Source organism: Alligator mississippiensis, chromosome 3 (assembly GCF_030867095.1).
Source record: "Alligator mississippiensis isolate rAllMis1 chromosome 3, rAllMis1, whole genome shotgun sequence".
Lineage (NCBI taxonomy): Eukaryota > Metazoa > Chordata > Crocodylia > Alligatoridae > Alligator > Alligator mississippiensis.
The window spans coordinates 272,670,469-272,690,671 of record NC_081826.1 but is presented as its reverse complement, the minus strand read 5'-3'; the positions used below and the strand labels follow the sequence as shown (position 1 = coordinate 272,690,671).

At 40.0% G+C, this 20,203-nt stretch overlaps 1 protein-coding gene across 1 annotated transcript in view; it reads right to left on the bottom strand.

The window, feature by feature from the left end:
* The window catches only part of HCN1 (hyperpolarization activated cyclic nucleotide gated potassium channel 1), a 311,415-nt gene that overhangs the window by 130,154 nt on the left and 161,058 nt on the right, over positions 1-20,203 (bottom strand). Inside the window, exon 3 of the mRNA XM_059723553.1 lies at positions 6,808-6,969. Coding sequence (XP_059579536.1) covers positions 6,808-6,969 — 162 coding nt within the window. The remainder of the gene's footprint in view (positions 1-6,807; positions 6,970-20,203) is intronic.

Sequence of the window (20,203 nt, the reverse complement as noted above, 5' to 3'; positions counted from 1 at the left end):
CAACCATTTTTATCATACTTATACTGAGTTCAAGCTACTTGTTTTTCATTGATCATGCTCTATTCTATTGTTCTCTCAATCCTCAGTCATATTGTTCAGGAAAAGAGTGAAGAGAATAGAGCATGATTTCATTAACAAAATGCTGCTGCTTACCAAAAAAATTCCTTCTAGTTAACTAATGCTATTTTTCTTGACAATGCCTCCAAAGTACAATTTGAGCACGCTTGTAGAATTTAGAGCACTTTGAAATGCCAGCTCTTATAACTAATACTCTGCTTGCAGATGAAAACTTCCAGAATGGGTTTTTGCAGAATGCAGGCTGAGCACAACTAATGGGCAAACTACAGAGAAAGGAACTAAGGGCAGAAGAACTCATAGAGCATGGATAGTATAGCCCCTTTGGTATAGTGGCTACACCATGTACCCTTAAGTCATTTAGGGTATGTCTCTCCCTCTCTCTCTTTCTATATATTTTATATAGATATATATACACACACACACACACACATATTGGTCTGTGTGTGTATGTATGCAGACAAAGTTCCTTGGGTGAATTTGATATCTTTTATAGACCAACCCAAATAGTTGGAGAATAGTTATTAAGCAAGCTTTCGGGTTCAAAAACCCTTCGTCAGGCTAAGGAAGTTTCAGCAGTTGGTGTGTCCTGGATGGAATGAAAAGTAAAGAAGCCAGGGGCTGGGCTGGGCTGGGGAGTCAGTTGTCAGGCAGATTGTAATGTGTCAAAAATCCAATGTCTATATTTAGTCCATGACCTCTAGTATCCAGGAGGTTGATGAAATGGAGCTCATAGGCTCATCTCTGGGAAGTGTTGTGTAAATTTCCCTTGAGGATCAGGACTGAGAGATTGGAGAGAGAGTGGCCCTCCTGTGAGAAATGTGCCCCCACCGGTAATTGGGTGTTTCTGTCTTTGATGGATTTCCGGTGTGCGTTCATTCTGGTGCGCAGTTGTTGTTTGGTCTCTCCTACGTATTTTCCATCAAGGCATTTGGTGCATTGGATGAGATACATTACATTTCTGGAGGTGCAGCTGTAAGATCCAGGGATGCTGATGGCTCTGTTGTGGGGTGTAGTAATAGTGGGGGTGGTGGAGATGTGTTGGCAGGTTTTGCATTTCTTGTCCTGGCACGGTCTGGATCCTTTTGGTGTGTTCTGGGCTTGAGGAAGTTTGCTTCTGGTGATGAGGTTGGCAAGGTTCAGTGCTTGTTTGAAGGCTAGGATGGGTGACTCTGGGAAGATCTTTTTAAGAATAGGGTCTCTTTCTAGTATGGGTTGCAGTTGTTTGAGGATTTTTCATACAGGTTCAAGAGAGGGGTGATATGTCATAACCAGCGGTGTGCGATTTGTGGGTGTTTTTCTTCTGTACTGCAGCAGTTCTTCACGTGGTATCCAGGTGGCTCTTTCAAACGTGCGATCTACCTCTCTGGAGGAGTGTCCTTGCTGAGTGAAAGCCTTTTTAAGATTGGTGAGGTGGCAATCCTGGGTGTTCTCTTCAGTACAGATGCAGTAGTATCTGAGGGCTTGGCTGTATATCACAGCTTTTTTGGTGTGTTTAGGGTGATTGCTGATTCTGTGCAAATATGTATGTTGGTCTGTGGGTTTCTTGTATAACGTGGTCTGTATTTTATCATTTTGCATACTGATCATCGTGTCTATAAAGGAGATGCTGGTGCTGGAGTATTCTAGAGAAAGTTGGATGGAGGGATGGTGATTGTTGAATTTCTGATGGAACTCAATCAGACATTGTAGGTTTTCAGTCCAGATGATGAAGATGTCATCGATATATCTTAAGTATAGCAAGGGTTTGATGGTGCAGTTCTTGAGGAAGTCTTCTTTCAGGTGACTCATAAAAAGGTTGGCATACTGTGGGGCCATTTTGGTGCCCATAGCTGTTCCCATCATTTGGAGGAAGTATTGATTATTAAAAGTGAAATTGTTGTGTGTGAGGATGAAGTGTATAAGGTCAGTAATATCTTTGGGTCTGTAATCTGTGTTGTAATCTTGTTCCTGTAGATATGTAAGGCAGGCTTGGATGCCATCCTGGTGTGGGATGTTGGTATATAGGCTGGTAACGTCCATGGTGGCTAGGAGTGTATTGCTGGGAAGGTGGTCTATGTTTTTAAGTTTCCGTAGAAAGTCTGTGGTGTCTTGGACAAAACTTGCTTGGTGGGTGACAAGAGATTTTAGGATTGATTCAACGAAATCTGATATTTCCTCAGTTAGGGTCCCATGGTTGAATATGATAGGTCTGCCAGGGTTCCCTTGTTTGTGGATTTTAGGGAGCAGGTAAAAAGTCCCCAGGTTAGGTAGGGGGGGGGGGGGGAAATCAAGGTCTGTAGTTTTTATTGTAGTCTTGATGGAAATGATTTGATGGTATTGTTGAGTTTTTTGGTGAAAAGGGGAGTAGGATCTTCTTGTAGTTCTTTGTTGTAGGTGGTGTCAGAGAGGTGTCTGTTGGCTTCCTTTATGTAATCCACATGGTTTAGGATGACTATGGCTCCTCCTTTATATAGTGGTTTTATTACTATTTGGTGGTTACATCTTATATATGTATGCATGTGTATATATCTCTGTGTGTGTATGTATGTATATGTATATATAGAAGGTAGGACTGTACCAGAAGGTAGGACTGTACCTGAACTAGTTCATTAGCTAAGGAACCAGAAATAGTATAGCCACTTTGGTGGGATGCTGTGCCTGAGTTCATTAGCTCTGCTGAGTAAGAGGGATTACTAGTGCCATGGTTTAGTACTGTGCTGATATGGCTATATTGCTTCTAGTTTTGGAGCTACAGTTTTCTCTGCATGCACGATCTCATGCTTTGTAGAGTCTGGTATGCCAGTGCATTCACTGGTAACTTGGGGTAACTCTCCATGATACCAACATGTAGACATCCTTACTGTAACATTGAGTTATCTGCAAATGCTTTGGCTTGCAACTAGGAAGCTCAGTTCTGCCATTCATAACCAAATTATAATTGGTCTCATTAACTCATTAACACTGCAGAGTCATGTTCTCCCATTAAATCTTTGCCTTTAGATCACTCAAAATTGATTTTATGTTTTGTATGTAATCAGCACTTGACTTACTGAAAACTGGGATGCCATAATCATGTTTAGGTTTAACTTCTTGTGATTACAGAAACTTGTATCTAGCAGAATTTTCCAGATAAAGAGTTAAACCCCTGTGTTTGGCTTCCTATACATCACAGGAAGCTAAATTTTACATTCAGAGGATCCTAGCAGGCAATCCATATCCTATGCTGCAGAGGATGGGGAAAAAACCCAAAAAAACAAAACCAAAGTCCCAGCTGATCAAAGGTAAAGTTCCCTTACAGCTGAGAATCTGGCAACTGGTTTGAACCTGAGTACATGAGTATGGATTACTGATACCATCCTAGTCACTGCTTCAACTGTGGCTAGAGGAAAGTAAATATATATATATAATTCACCACTTTTTCCAATCGATATCGATAGGAAAAAAATGGTAAATGATACAAAACCGTCAAAATAAAATGTTGTCTGTTTTAGGACCAAAATGTTGACACGTACTCCAGATTCAATACTGCTCAGCTGTTTGAGGGAATGGCTACACTCTTTCTCTCAGCAGCAGCAGCTGTAGTTAAGTAAGAAATAATATTGAGAACTCTCTAGGAGACTATGTCTGTCTCTGTTCAGCTAGGAAGGAGCAGTGTCTCAATTCAGAGTTGAGTGCTAGCAGAAAGAAATGTCATGTTGTCCCCAGAGGGTATACAGTTCTTAGACAAAAGATCGCTAAAAGGAACCCCTTTTCCAATTCTAAAAATAACAAAACTAGGGATAGGTGGGTCTTAATCACTGCAGTGCTGGCCCATCCCCTTTTAATGAAACCTAGAAAAGGGTATTTTTAATTTTCCTCTCACTACATGATTGTACAGTACTTTTGTTTACCCAGCTATAATGAAAGCTTTTTGTGCAGGCCAGTTTAAAAATGCATGCTTTCCAATGTGTATAAAAGATGTCACATAGCAGAATCAAGAATACAGCAGAATGCAAAGACATGCCAGTCAGCATCCTGGTGACCTACTCCTATTATAGTAATTAGATTTTTGAAGATATGTCACTATTTTGTCAGGAGAGCCGCACAATAAGGTGTCAGCAAACAGGTTGCTTATCATTTAAGATGTTACTTGATGTCTGCAACTACTTGTCTACATGACTGACAGCTGGACTTCTGAAATGCACTGCAGTGACATATATATATATATATATAACCTTACAACCAAAAACAATACATACACAGTGATACATTTCTATAGTACTACACAATATTTAAGCAATTATTGAGATTCAGCATGCTTCAAAAGCCAGTTGTTTCATAGGATTCTTGGAGAGGGCTGAAAGTATGTTCTCTAGAATGATGAATAGTAGAATTTTTATTTAATTTTTTTGCAGGTGGGTAGCTTACATCATTCTTAGGAATAACTCTTTTAAAAATTAACAAACAGTCAAGAAGGTATGTTAAAGAAAAAAGGAGCACTCAGAAGTTTCACATTTATGCTCATTTCAAACTGAAATCTCTGAAATCTCATTTCAGTCTTCTTTTGATAATTTTGAAACGGAATTCTTCTGTTTCTTCAGGAACAGAATTTACTGGAAATTTTCCAATGAAGTGGGTTTTTGCTGGATGATTCTAATTTATCTAACCTGAATTATTTTGCTGGAAAGTTTCCTTTGTGGGCTTTTAAACCCAAATTCTAGAAATGGCATTCTTCTTCTGCTTCGCTGGATCTTTCCAGATCTTTCTATTCTGCCTTCCCTTCCCTTTCACAGAATGATGGTCTCAGTAAATGGTGAGTGACTCATTTTAGTTGTGCATCTATTGTTCTTTCTAATAAGAATGTGAGCTAGGAAAAAAGTCTTTAAAAGAACTGTATATCAAACCCAGAGGGACTGAGTTGACTGAAATACAGCCCAGAATGTTTACGCATTCTTACCATGCTTGAATGCATGTAATGGCCTTCACTGACCTTTGATTCAATCAGGAGAGAGGACCTTTGGAAGGTCCTGATAAGATTCAGATGCTCACCAAAATTTGTTACCATTATCATATTTCTTCATGATTTCTTCCAAATCCAAGATAACCAACACTTCATTTCTGATCTTCAATTCACTAACAACTGAGTTGTGTGTACCCAATCAGTTGAATTGCTCTAGGGCACTCTTATTTGCTTCTCTGAAGCGTATGAAATGCTTGGAATCGCTGTCAACTTCACAGAAACCCAGATACTTTACCAACCTGACCCAAATGAATGAGCTGCTCTTCCACATATTACAATTAGAAGGTAATCCTTGAAGAAGATTAAAAATGTCCCCCTCCTTTCTTAAAAAGTAAACATAGATGATGATACACAACACCAGATAAAATCTGTCAGTGCTGCTTTTGGACATCTCCAAAATCATGTCTTTGATGAGCATGACATCAAGATTCAAACCAAATTTCTTGTATACAGGCTGTTGTTATCCATACCCTGTTGTATGGGAGTGAAAATTGGATGCGATATTGGAAACACTTGAAAGCTTTGGATGTTACCTTCAACAATGTTTTCAGAAAATCCTCCATATCAATTGGAAAGATAGAAGAATGAACACCAGGGTACTGGTTCAAGCAAAAACCATACTAGCTCCATTGGAGGAGTAGCACAAATACAACCACATTTTATCCTTAAAGTAGCAGTTCACATGCACACAGTCACATACACACACACAACTTTTTCCTAATCCTCTAGGTTTTCTCACTGTTTTCTTAGAAAAATTCCAGTGGGAATATTCTTTGAGTAAAATCTGCAGAAGAGACTAGACAAGGTCTTCATGATTTAAGAGTAAAGGACTAGAAGGGATTTCCTGGGCTATACAGTCTAGACCCCTGAATTCACAGGAACCATTCATTCCAAACAGCCTAGAAGAACATGACCTTGTACCAATATTGCCCTTTAACTTAAATAGCTTTTATCCTTCTCTTATATATTCATCCTCAAATGTACTTATAAAGAGTAATCATATTCACTCTAACCTTGTTTTGCTAAACTAAACAAGCCAAGCTCCTAATTCATGCCAAAAGATTTTCATTTATGTAACTGAGGGCAAAACTGGGTTATATGTAGGTAAGAGGCCTTATCAACAACCCTCTGAAAATGCTTGCTAAATCTCACAGTATGGGCATGCATATTTTTTGAAAGGAGAACATTTCAGAAGGGCAGTAGCTTTTACGTTTTAATTATTATTTGTGGGAAGCTGGGAACAATACAAACATAGCAAAAGCACTCCAACTTTAACACAGCTACATCAGCTAAGCACGGAATGAAGCAGAGTTAAAGTTGAAGTGATTGTGCTATTTGTATAGTTCCCAGCTGGTCCACAAGAAACAATAAGCATAATAGCGTCTGCCTTTTGGAACATTCTCCTTTTGAAACAGCTCCAGCTATAAAGGCATCTATACCCTCAGTGAATTTTCTTTTTGGTGTCTTGCTAAGAAAATGAGGATTGATAGGTAAAGACAACCTTAAAACTGAAATATTTCTGGATTAGTTCAGACTTGGAAAATTACTATAATTGTGAATTGGTAGCTAGTCTTATAAAACATACTTCAAATTAGTAGTCAACCATCCAAAAAAAAAAGAGGAAACCTTGAATTTAAATGTATCACAATGCAGTGTGTTGCATTTACTGTTTCATTAAAGCTTTGAACTAACAGTTTACAAATAATCAAAAAGAACGTTTGGAAACACAATGAAAAATGAACAATACTTACAACCATACCATTTAGGGACACCCAGCAATCTGGTGGGAAATCCTGAAGTAAAGGTACTAAGAACTGAAGACAACCATCCCAGTGGCATAGTAGCAGCATCATTCCAATCAGGTTAAAGATTCTCACCACAGCACTTGCCAGATCGTATGTCATATGGAAAATCTGTATAAAAAAAATCAAAAGTGATTTATGTGATTAAAATCAGGTCATATAACTCATTTTCTTCTCATACAAACAGATCAAAGAAGAGTAAGCAGTCCTGTACACAATCATATCACCATATGTCTTATATACTTTGCACTCCTATAGTGCCTGAGGATCTAACAGTGCTTTACAAATAGTAAATAGTAATGCATGGGGAAAGACGATCCACAAAAACCAACATTTAAGTATAAAGGAGTCCTCTCAAGTGACAAGAAAACACTGAAGAAACTAATGAGGTGACTAAGTCAAATGCCTTAGTCACATGATGAAGAACATGTCTACATGCTAAACTAATGCTGTTCCATATGGTTTCCTCCTTAACTAGAAGCAGCAGAGCTGCATTAGATTTCAGGAGGCGTGTGTAGATGAAACAGGGGCCATAAATTGAAGCAATGGGTTTTTAGAAACACTGCTTCAATTTAGCCAAGTAAACCCCCATGACATGCACATACCTGTGCACTTGCCTGCCTCTGGCAGTGGGGAGGGGAGGGTGAGCTGCCAGTGGGAGGGGCAGTCCCTGGGCTGGGGGGGCGGCAGGTGGGGGGGCTGGTGCTTCCCCCCGCAGCAGCGGCGGCCCCCTTCCAGGCAGCACCCGCCTGCAGACACCTGGCTCGGGTAGTCCCAGGGGGTACCACAGCTGCGGAGGGAAGCACCAGGTGCTCCTGCAGCACAGGCAGGCAGGCAGGCTCCAGAAAAAACAACAAAAAAGATTTCTGCATTTTTTTCTTGGGTAGCCTGCCTTGCCAGGCTGCCTGCACAGGCTTCCTGCAGAGTGCTTGAGCTGCATGGAGCTTGGTGCTTCACTCCGCAGCTGTAGAGAAGCTGAGGAGTTTTAGTTTGCTGTGCCCCAAGTCATTTAAGGCGCATTACATCGCCAAATTTGTTACAGCGGCTGGAATTACTGCACAATATGCCACCAACATGTACAAACACCAACACCATTAAAGTCGTGCAAAAGCATTTAACCCGCTTTAAAGTGTCATGCACACATGCCCCTCATTTTATCTACACACAGCCAGGAAGCCTATCTGACTCTGCCAATCTGTGGTGCTTATTAGCCCACCCAAACCTCTCTGTGGATGTAGCTAGACTGCTATGAAGTCTGGGAGGCATCTCACCCAGAGCAGTATGGTGTATTTGATGGTACTGTTGCCAGGGATAGTATGCCATGTAGACTCAGTCACAGGGAGGTGCTTATGCCAGACTAATTCTCAGCCTAAAGCTATCTCCTGGACTAGGGACAGACATTACACATAAACTGGTATAAATGATCAGAAACCGGTTTATATCTGTAACACAACATAAGTTCAGTGCACGTAAACCATCTTCAAATGGCCCAAACCAGTTTAAGATAACCTGGATGGATATAGTATCAGATTTAAATGATTTAGTTTAAATTGGTTTATTGAACTTCTGTCTCAGATCCTGGAGTTAAACATGGTGTGAGCAGGAACAGGTAGAGGTTGTCCAAACTTACATCTCTCTCCTCCTAAGTGAGTTTTCTGACCATCTGACTACAGCATTTTCTGGGATAGGGAGGGCACTTTCCATGCCTCCTGATGAAGCTGGGACAGTATACAGACACAGAATTCAAGATTTACTGCACCACAGAGAGAGAGCATGACTTATCCATGCGGCAGAAAACCTGGATTTCAAACCCTTCTGCCAATATTTATTCTTGCCAAAAATCACAGGAAGAATAAGAAACAGACTTTAAAATCATATCCCTGCACTTTTTATTAATTAATTCAGTGTACAAACATCATCCCACTGTACTAGACTGCACAGATGGAAGTGTACATTTCTCAGTTATTAAACACTATCAGTGTTACTAATGTACTGCAATTTTTTAAACACCTGTAGCATTTCACTTTATGCCAACTCATTATAACTATAGTTTGCTCAATTAATCCCTTCACAAAAATGCCAGCATCCAAATGAAATTTCCATCCATCCATCCATCCATCCATCCATCCATCCACATGCCCCACATACATTTAACAGTTTATTGTGGATAAGTAGGTTGGCTATAATCAGCACATGCAGCAACATTTGATTAAACTGATGTACAGAATAACAAGAATGTTTTAGCTTTATCTAGCACTTTTTATGCAAAAAAATAATAAAGCATATTCCATACTATCAACATAAATATAGTTATTTGTGAATCATTCCATCCACTGCTAAAATGCAGCCAACTATACTGTAAAATGTGCTGTAATGAACCTCATTCAACAGTTAGGAGGTAAAAATGCCTTGTCCAATTGATATTTCAAAGCAGTTTTAGATAGAACAATTTTCTGTCAAAATTTATGTAGGAAACCAAAGCCCTTAAAGCCAAAAAAGGGTAACAGATTCCCGTGGGCATATAGAATGAACTTTTCTGCAGGTGGAGATAACAAAGAAAAAGAAGGAAAAAGCCACAAACAGCTCTGGACAGTGCCGGAGAGGTGTGGGGGGAGGAATCCTGAAAAAGAAAGTTCGTTCAGTACCCTGCCCACCCTACCCACTTCCCAAAGTAAGGAAGAAAGAGGAATAACAGAGTAATACTGAAAATAATGAACTATCTACATAATGAACCATGGTATGTGGACACATATTTAGAGCAACATTATAAATCCTGACAAGTAATAAATATTAGGTATTATGAGACTGGATTTACAAATATATTTGAAACTAAGATGAAGTACCAACTATGTTAACTAAGGCCCCGGTTCATTTTCACACACAAGGTACTGATTTTTGTCCTTAGATCATAACTTCGTATGTGATATAGTAAAAAGCATATTAGGAGGTCAGATCAGATTATCAAAATGGTGTCTTCTGCCTTTACAATCCATTCAATTTAAAAAATCCAAGACAGGTATTTCAAAACTATTTTTACATTTAGGTGAAGAGTTTGGTATTTGTGAACAACAAAACTCGTAAAGAAAGGCATTGTATGCAAACCATTAAATAGCCAAACTGAATGCAGAGGTTCTATTATTTATATGTTTAAACACATGTAAGTATAAGTGCTGAGGCCAGATTAAGGCATTTTTCATAACTCTGTTGGCCTTATTTTGTTATAATAAATATATAAATACGAAATTCAAAGACTATTTAATAGGGCATGGATACATAGCCAGATACTACATGTAAGTATAAAGCATTTTTTCCAGCTATGCCCTTTAGGAATATTAGTTCTATATTCCAGTTTGTATGGAATGCTTGTAATATTATTAAAAATGTCATGTCTTATCCAAATTCCATTTCCCTCCTGTAAAACTAAGGATGTTTTACTTTACTTATAGTTTATGGAACCTTTTCTTCAAAGACAAGATTTCCAGAAAAGCTCAGCTGCCATCTACTATATTTTCAAGAGAGTCCGTCAAAGTGGTCAGATTTTCAGAATTCAGTATGCTGGATACTGCGCAATACTGAAAATTGGATCCCAAGTGTGAGGATAGGATCTGGCTGGTGTTGAGCTCAAAAATTTCCTTTTCTTTGGATTCCTAGAGGAGAGCAGAGCTCTTCTGAAATAGAGTCCCCAATTGTTAATGATGAGCACCTGACAATTTGGGCCAATGTACCTTTCTGAATACATGGCATTACTTTCACTGAGCTGGTAACAAACCTGAGAACTCTAGACTCACATTGCCCTCTGTTCTAAACACTATTGTAAGCAAGATGAAATATTGTGTTGGTAGGCACAGATACTTAGAAACGGTTCATTCAGGGCTCTATGACTTGGGCAGGATCCAGTTTTCCCACAGTTTCAGACTGAGGAGGGTCCTGACAAGTAAAGCTCATATCTTGTTATATGCTATGCCAAAGTTTGGGTATATTTGGTTCTGGGGGCTTGGTATACACCCATTCTTATTGATCTTTATAACAGGATATGACTTCAATGGATGATATGCTTGCAAAGGAGCTTGTACAAAAGAGAGAACTATCAGGGCAATTTGTGGAGTAATATTAGAGCACATGAATAGTATAGTAGCGTTAGACAGTACCAGACCTGCTGCCCTATGAAACTTCATGATGAATCAATATGACCCCAATAGTAAGCTGTAAGAAGTATACAAAAGGAGCAATCAAAAGGAGCAATTCAAATTTAAGCTAAATAATTGGTGCAATATGCTCAAGCCCTAGAACCTCAGTATGAGTGGATACAGAAGTGGTGCACGGGGATGCAGCCACACATCATTTCCTACAACTATGCAATACATGTCCAGTGAGCTCCTTGAGCTCACCAACTTCTCAGCACAACTCCGAAGAGAGCTGCTGCTTTGGTGCAGCTCCAGAACCCATGGAATGAGACCCAGGGGGCTGCTTGCCCCCTTCTTCCTCTTCCATCAAATTTGGTAGTGGGTAGCAGGGTGGAAGGGGCAGCATTCACCCCCTGGGTTCATACCCTGGGCTAATGCCACACGGACAAGTCAGTGAGCTCAGAAAGCTCACTGTACAGGCACTAGGCCTCTGCAAAGTGGCTAGTATTCACTTTGGATTCCACTGATTTCGGGGACAGCGATTCAATTTGATGCTTCGAATCACTGTCCCGATTCAGTTTAGCCGAACCTCGGGATCAGCCAGGCCATGCCCATCCCCTGCCCGCCCCAGCTCCTGGCACTTATTAATAAAAAAGCCATGGCTCAGCAGGTGCTGCCGGGTGGGGAGCAATCCATGCTGCCCCCACTGCCCCACACTGCATGGGGGTCTCTGCATGAGCCCCCCAACTCCCCTCTTGCTCACCCAGCCCCCCTATGGGTGCCCCGGCCAGGCCAGCTCTGGCCCTTCAAGAAAAAAACAAACAACCCCTTCCCCAACTCACTGCTCCTGCCAGCAGGGGGCGATCCCTGCTGCCCCCCACTATCCCAAAGATTCAGAGAGCTTTGAATTGATTTGGATCTTTTAATTCATCCTCTTATTCAATTCAGATTCAGAGAGTCGGCTACTGAACTGAGCAGAATCTCCTCTAAATCAAATCACCACCCGAAGCTTTGCACAGCCCTAACAAGCACTACATAGCTGAAAAAGGTGCAATCACACTGCAGCCTCAGTGAGCAAACCAGTTTTGGCCAGGTCTGGGGCTGTGTGTACAAACTGAAAAACTATTCAAATGACCAGAATTTGAATGAACTACCCCAAGCCCTAAGCTGTTACATGGGTGGCTTGATTTGGAGTTTCTCTCCCCTCCCCCCACACCTTTCTTTAGCAATTTGCCTTTATAACTATGATTATGCATTATGACAGCAATGATGCAAGATGAACCAAACACAATAAGAGTAGTGAATAATCAGCATATGACATTGTAACCTTTCATTCTTTGTGGAGCCTTTCCTTCAAAGAATGACTTTATTTGTTAACAGTCAGGAGAATGAAATATTATAAAATGCTCTTGCTTTCCAGACATTATCTCGATATCTTAGTGTGACACATTATTTCATGAGTTCAATCACACTGTTCATTCATTTGTCAATTTTACCCCTTATTTTCAGAAATCTATTGTTTGTATATTATAAAATCTTCAGTGCCCATCCCTGATCTATTTCCTTTACAAAATAACCTTAAAGTACACATATCAAAACAATAATAAAAATACTTAAATCAGCACTACACATTTTACACAAAAAATACATTTTTGCTTTAAAATGAAAGCTTCCAGAGAAAATTTGTATTATTTTCAAATGTTCTGTGTACTTGTAATAAACAGCTAAGCACAAACAAAACATAAAAAAAAGCTATAAACAAATAAGTTTTCAGATGTTCAATGTTCCCCGCTTTCTCCATGTTTGCCTGTTTTCCTCCCTTTTCCAGCAGCAAAATGGTAACTGGTAAAAAGTAGGGAAAGGAAGGAGTGAAAACACCAACATTTTGTTTTCCCAGTTTTTCATTGAAAACTGAATTCTTCTAAAAACATTTTAAAAATACATGTTTTAATGTTTCCACATAGAAAAACTCTAAAAGCTCCCCATTGCTGAGAAGTCTTTTTAATTAGAATAGACTTTTTACCACATCAAAAAAGTCAATGAACTCTGAACAAGAGAAAAAGGGTTAGGTAGGAACTACAAGTTTGACAACCCTTAATTCAGGGGCAGGCAAAATATGGCCCATGGGCCAGATACAGCCCACCAAACAATTTCATCTGATACCCACCAATTGTACCCCATCCAGCCCACACACCTCCCAGTCTCATGTATGGGAGGGTCCTGGCCCAGCCAGCATGCACAGCTTCCAGGCAGGGCTGCTGCTGCCACTGCTACATCTGCTGGGGAACCTGCTTGGCTTCCCTGGTCTCCAGGGCTAGGGACAGACATTCAAAAAGCCGGAGCCTGAATTGATTCAATCTTTTCAGGTTAGTGTAACCCGGCTAGGCTAAATCACTTGGTAACTGTACAGATATCCCAGAGATGTAGGCACATGCCTGCGGTGAATCAGGCTAGAAGCTGGGGGGTGCTAAAGCAGTTCTCCCTTCCCTTGCACAGGGCTGAGCTGGGGGGGGGGGGGGGTGTGGCCAGTCCCAGACAGGATACTTTAATTAGGGAGGGGTTCCCCCCTTCTGATGAGCCCAGCATGGAATTGGTAACAGTGTTTTTCAGCCCTAACTCAGTGAAAACAACAGAGGAACATTACCAGCTACCTGTTGATTCTCCCTTTGTCCCATCCACCACATCATGGACCGTAGCCAGCATGTGGTCTGCTAGCTAATGCTGAGAGGTGTCTGTAAAGCAGTGGGAATGGGAAGAGGTGGTGGGGAGCAGGCATGCCTTAAGTCTGTGCTAAGCTGCAGACAGAGAGTGGAGGGGAGGGGCTAGATCTTCTGTGGAGCAGAGAGCCTCACCTAGCCCAAAGAGCATGCCAGGATGCTGGGGGTGTCTGATTTAACTTAAACCAGCAAGGGGTCTGGGATAGACATTGCATAAACTGGTTTGACCCAAATCAGTTAAGTCTGATACTACATTCAACCAGGTTTATGTCAAACTGGTTTCAGCCATTTTCAGACTGGTTTATGTGCACTGAACATCTGTTCTGTTAGGTTTAAACCAATTTCTGATCACTTAAACCAATTTATGTGTAATGTCTGTCCCTAGCCCAGAAGCTTCTCCTCCTGTTTGTGCTGCAGCACTTGCTCTGGGCATCAGGAAGAGAAGTAGTGGCAGGCAGGGTGGGAGATTGCAGTTGGGCAGGAGCATGGAGCATGGTGCTGGGGCTGGCAGGAGTGCAGAGCCTGGGGCCTGTGCGCAAGGGGACAGCAGAAGCATGAAGTTTGGGTGGGCAGGGTGTGGGTGTGCAGGGTTTGTGGCATGTGAGAGAGGGTGGGGGAGTGTGGGGACCCCCCTATACACTCTCCGCCATGTCACACAGCCCCTACCACTACCAGCAGCAGCAGTAGCAAGTGGCAGGACCCCAGGGTGTTTGTACAGCTGAACTTCAGCCAGTTCCAGCAGTTCCAGCAGTTCCAGCTGTACATGATGGCAAGGAGTGGAGCCAGGCTAGCCCAACTCTATTGCAGGGGGCTCACGTACACCCCTGGCACTCATGTGCCACGAGGGGAGAGTCCCGTGCAATGGAGCCAGCTGTCATTCCCACTCCCTAGTGCCACATGGAGCTGCTGGCACTCTGCTGGGAAGCAGGAATTGAGGTTCCCCACCACTTCTGGTGGAGTCTCGGGACCTGCAGGTGGTGGCAGGGAGCAAGAAAGGCTAGAAGTTAATCTCACTTATTTCACAAGTGATCTGCACAAAGGACAGCAAGAAATTCAGGCCATTTTTTTGAAAATCAGGCCACTTTTATTTAGCTTCTTAATTCTATAATTAACTAATAATATCTATTTGACTTGAAAAATTGGGCCAACATATTTTTAAAAATTGTACATATAAAAGTTCAAATTATAAAACAAGCAGAAAAAGTGTACTTTCCTTATTTTTTGCTTTTGTTTGCTGTTTGCATTTATCTGTGATTAGACCAAGATACTATCACTTACCTATTTGTGTGTTTTGGCTTATGGTTTCCAAGGACTAAAATAATAGAAAAAAATTACAGTTTGCAAAGAAAAAAAATCTTTGAATATCAAACTATTTTTCTGTTTTTAATCAAAATTATTTCTAATCACATTAATTTTTATAATCTTTTTTCAGTACTCTGAATCTCCAGGATTTGTGGTGCAACAAAAATGGCAATACCCTTTTAGGGTAATATAGTTGACATTTTAACTACAGAGTAAGTTCAGTTATGAATGTTTGGCATCACAATGGCTGTTTGGAATAGGAATAAGAATAAAATCTGCTCTAAAAGTCAGAGTTTACATAATTGTCTCAGTTTTCGGTTACACTTTTTAATGACTCTTTTCACTCCAATGTGTGAAGGAGGAAACAGATTGCTGCTTCCTAATATTTACAATGCAAGGCATATTCCAAAATGCAGGAGCTCTGATAAATGATTTTTCAGCTCAAGACAACTGTTCCAGTCCTAACTACCAGATCACTCACTTCCTTATTACTACTTGAGGTCTGTCTTACTATGTTAATAGTTTGCATATATTTTCACTTAAGAAATAACACAAGCTGTTGAACTCCATACCATGGAAATCAGTCAGTTATGCCTGCTGTTTTCTGACATGGTATTTTATATTTACTCAGTTCTGATTTGCAGGTAACCTTATGGATTATTATCTTTATCTTTAAATTTAATTCATATAGCATATAAAAATCTGAGGAATGTTTGGTAAATATTACTGTATAATCTTATAGAATTTATCCAGACACCTTTTTCCAAGCACCACTCTGCAGAGTAGACTTAGTGCTAAACCTTACCAGCGCTGCAAGGCTAGCTTAACTGGCAGCAGTATTTTACTTTTAATCCTCAAATTACAATTTGGACTTTACCTCAAGCAACTTAACATGATGCTTGAACTAAACAGAAATGTACACAATCAGAAATACTGAGCATCTTCTCTGTGCAGGTATGAGAACTTGCCCATGGACCGAAATTCCTGGAAACATCAAGTCTAACAATAGAACATTAAGATAGGCTGCATGGGAGAAATATTTGTAATAAAAATTATACGGGGGTTCATCAATCTCTCTAGCAGTCTGGAATTATTGTCTTTAACCCTCGGAGCCGCAGGTAGTGACAGATTAAAAACTGTCAGGTCCTGAGTCTTATATCACAGTTTAGCTTTCATTTAGTCACCAGCAGGGTAGCAGCTACATTTCTGCACAAAATATAGCAATGCACCATGAAGAAAAATAATAAACCGGGGGTGGAGGAGAATTAAACCTCTCTTTAGGACATAGTTTATATCTTTTTTTTTTCTTTTCTTAAAATGGGGCAAATAAGGGGCATCTAAACCAATAAGAGCTGTTTTAAAGTCTGTTTTGTTACTTCATAGTGACTACAATGCATATTTTAGATATGTATACCTTTATTCTACATACAGGTGTTAATGGAATTTTTTTGGATATATCTGTGGGAAATATAGGCCTGATCCATCTTGGTACTACAGTCTCTTCAGCTGGCCCCTTTGGGAATTTGATCCAGTCAATATAACGATCCAGCCAGTCTACATATTTTGACTGATCCAGCCAGCCTATGTGTTTTGTGACATATTACAGCATTCTAAACTGAAACTATTTTGGGAAAAGCAGCAAAAATACTTATTAATTCAAATACTTGGATATGCCTGCAGGGTAGAATTTTGTGTTCAACTGAATTGTGATGTGTATGACTATATAACAATGACATTTGTAACTGATCATTTGTTAGTGGGGAAAAGATATGCAACACTATATAATCTAGTTATATGTGTGACCTTAAGATGTGAAGTTCTGCATTCACTTCACCTGACTCTGGAGGAAAAACTACAGTGATTTAAAAACCAGAACAAAATATTTTTAATCAAACATACATGACAAAAAAGAGCTGAGGGCAGTCTATTTTATGTAACCTTTTAAAAATTAATGTTTCATAGATCTAGTCAATCTGACATCTATTTTTTTTTATGTAAGCATAATTTATTTCACTTGAAGGGATCTACACATAGAAGTGATGTTCTAGGTAGCAAGAGGAACTGCACATCAACATATAAATGTAATGAAGCCCTAAATCCATGTTAAGGCTGAAAGCTATAATACAACTTATTTGCAGGAGAAAAATACAGGTAGGTATTGGAAAGGTCTAATATAAGTAAGAAAGCAAAATTTGTTCATTTGCCATATACAGTATTTGTTTGCCACAAATAAACCAATGCCCTATCTTGTCTTCACTGTTAGGATGCATTTTTCACCTCAAGATACAACAAGTATGACCCATTATGAGGTAATAATAGAGTGAAAACTAGGAATTTACTTTAACCATAAGGAAAACTTACCAAAGTCACACCCACACTTCAACCATGGGTTGACCTAATGAATTTACTGGAAAATGAATAAATCTGCAGTAAGGTTTTGGTTTATGTGATAGAGTTTACTAAACAGGGTTAAATTACTCTTCTTGTGCTAGATCCATTGAATAAGAACACCTATATGGCAAAGCAATGCTGTGTTTCAGAGAGTGATTTCTTTAGCATCTCAGAGTGTTGGCTTGACAACTGATGTCAGCTCAAGTTTTAGCCTGCAGCTGCATCCCACTGGAGTTTTAGCACAACCATCAGCATCGTTTGAACTTGAATTCATAATCCCTGCTGGGTCAGGTTATGTCATCTTAAAACACCACTAGACCCATTAATTTGTACCCAAAGCTAATACAAAAAAAAGCCTAAATATAGAGTTAGCCTCTAGAGGTCCAGGAGTTCTGTCTGGTTTCAGTGGCTGAGTTACAGCCAGCACCTTCTCATACCCATACATAAGTACAGTAGAGAATGCAGGCATGGGTGCAACCATGCCTTCCTTCCCTCTCATTCAACAAAGGATCGGGAATATCATAGATCCCCATTTGGAACAGGAAGTGCAGGCTGGATAAAAGAAGGTGCAACACATGCCAAACGCAAAGTATATTGAATCCTATATTTTCTATGCATTCTGCATCAGTGATCTTAGGGAGAGATTAGGTTGTTATAAAGAGATGGTGATCAAAAATTCTCTGTCTCCCCAGCAATGTTATTAAATTAAAAACATGGGAAATGCAGACTGAATAGTAGGAAGAATTTCTAACTATGAGGTTTGGTAAGCATGGGGATGGATTACTCAGAAAAATGATGGAATTTCCATTACTGGAAATTTTTAAGTGTGGATTAGACAAATTCTTGGCTGGGATGCAACACAGGGATGATCCTGTCTTGACCCTCTAGGACTAGGTGAGCTTTTAGGACTAGGTGACCTCCTATGGACCTTCCAGTCCTGTTTGCTCAGACCTTGTGCCTCAAGGAACAATCCTACTTCTCCTTTCCACCAAAATTCTACCTCGAGTAATGAAATCTGCTTTAAATAAGGGTCCACCAAAAAGACCACATTATTGCAATTCCTGGAATTTGTACAATAAATCAACTATTGGCAATTAAAAAAAAATTAAAAATCATAACAGCACTTTCTATAATCTCAATATATCCTGGAGGGAAGATTTTCAATGCATGCTCCACACTTCAAATACAAATAGCTCATACCCATGACTTCTAAAATATTCATAAACATTATTATCAAAACTGTAACTCATAAATGCATAAAATCTAATGTAAAAAACCAAAAATGTGAGCTAATCAGCAGATCACATAATAAGTTAGATTTAAGAGTTAAACAGAGTTAGGAAGTCTCACTGATAATGGATTTGTTTTTCCAACTACCCTTCCTAATCACAGGGTAGAACAGGGAAGATCATTGTTTTAATAAACTGAGCATTCCAATAACCTCTGTGAAAGTAATGGAGTATTACTAATCCAAAATTGCTGTATAATATTTTACATTCAGATACAGAGGAAGAAACACAGATAGTATTGTCTTTTTATTTTGCACAAAATGTAGCAGACAAATTATTTACAACATTCATATGTAATGATCATATATTAGGCTGCTAGTATTCTACACTATTTTGTTTTCCAAAAGGTTATTAGAATACCCTACATAGAACAATGATCACATGTAAAATATCTTTTGTAATTTATACCATTCTATTGTGGAATTATATCTTCAGAATTGATTCCTCCCTTCCTCCACTTCTCCCTCTTATCTGTCTTACCTGCCTTCTCACCTATGGGCACATCTACATGTGAAATTAGTGTGCCTGAATAAACTTTGGCACAGTCTGCATTTACACATGCACCCAGGACTACAGCATGTTGGGGCAGGGCAGTGCAGCCCCAGCTGGCAGGGAGGCTCAGTCTGCCAATCTGGAACTGCTCCGCCCCAGCTCAACAAGCTGCAGAGGGGCTGGCTGAGTCACAAGAGTGCTACAGTGTAGGGGCTAGCCAGCAGGGAACCTCTGCACTATGGCACCCCTGTGCCCTAGCCAACCCCAGTCACTGTCCACAAGTGTGTTGCAGCAAAGTAAATAACTCTGCCATAGGATAGTACTTGTGTATCGTACGGCAGAGTTCATTAGTTTACTCTGGCCTAATAGGGCCACACGTATAGATGGTGACATTTTACTGAGGAGCTAATTAGTCAACTGTAAATTGCATGTGTAGATACCCCCCATTACTACTAAATAATGGAGGGAAATAAAGCAAATCAATTGTCTCTTTATATTACTATTCTGTGAACACCACTTTGTTGAGTAACGGACAGTTTTACCAAAAGGTAAGCGAGCAAGGCATGCAGGCAAAATAACAAGTGAACAAACAACAAAGCAGTTATTGAGCAATAACTAATTTGCATGTATTTGACTAAAAACATGTCTAACTTACCTGCCTAATAGTGGTTAGGTATTGTATTTGGCAGTTTACACACCAGTCACTGAGATGCGTTAGAGCTGATCTTTCTTCCCTTGGGCCATCTCTCATGAGGAGCTATCAAGCTACACTTTGTGCTATTTAACTTTACCTACCCAAAATAACACCTACCTAGCTGTGTAAATGCCATTTCTGACATTTTCACATTGTTGGCCCTGTGGACAAATAAAAATTGGCCAGGACATCAATGCACATATCTACCAGAAACAAAATGATGGAGGAGTGGGACCCTCCCATGTTTTAGACTAATAGTTTGGTGTACAGGGCATTCATCCAGGAAGTGGGATACCTAGGTTCTAGGTCTCTTCCTCAGTGAGGGTTTGACTATGA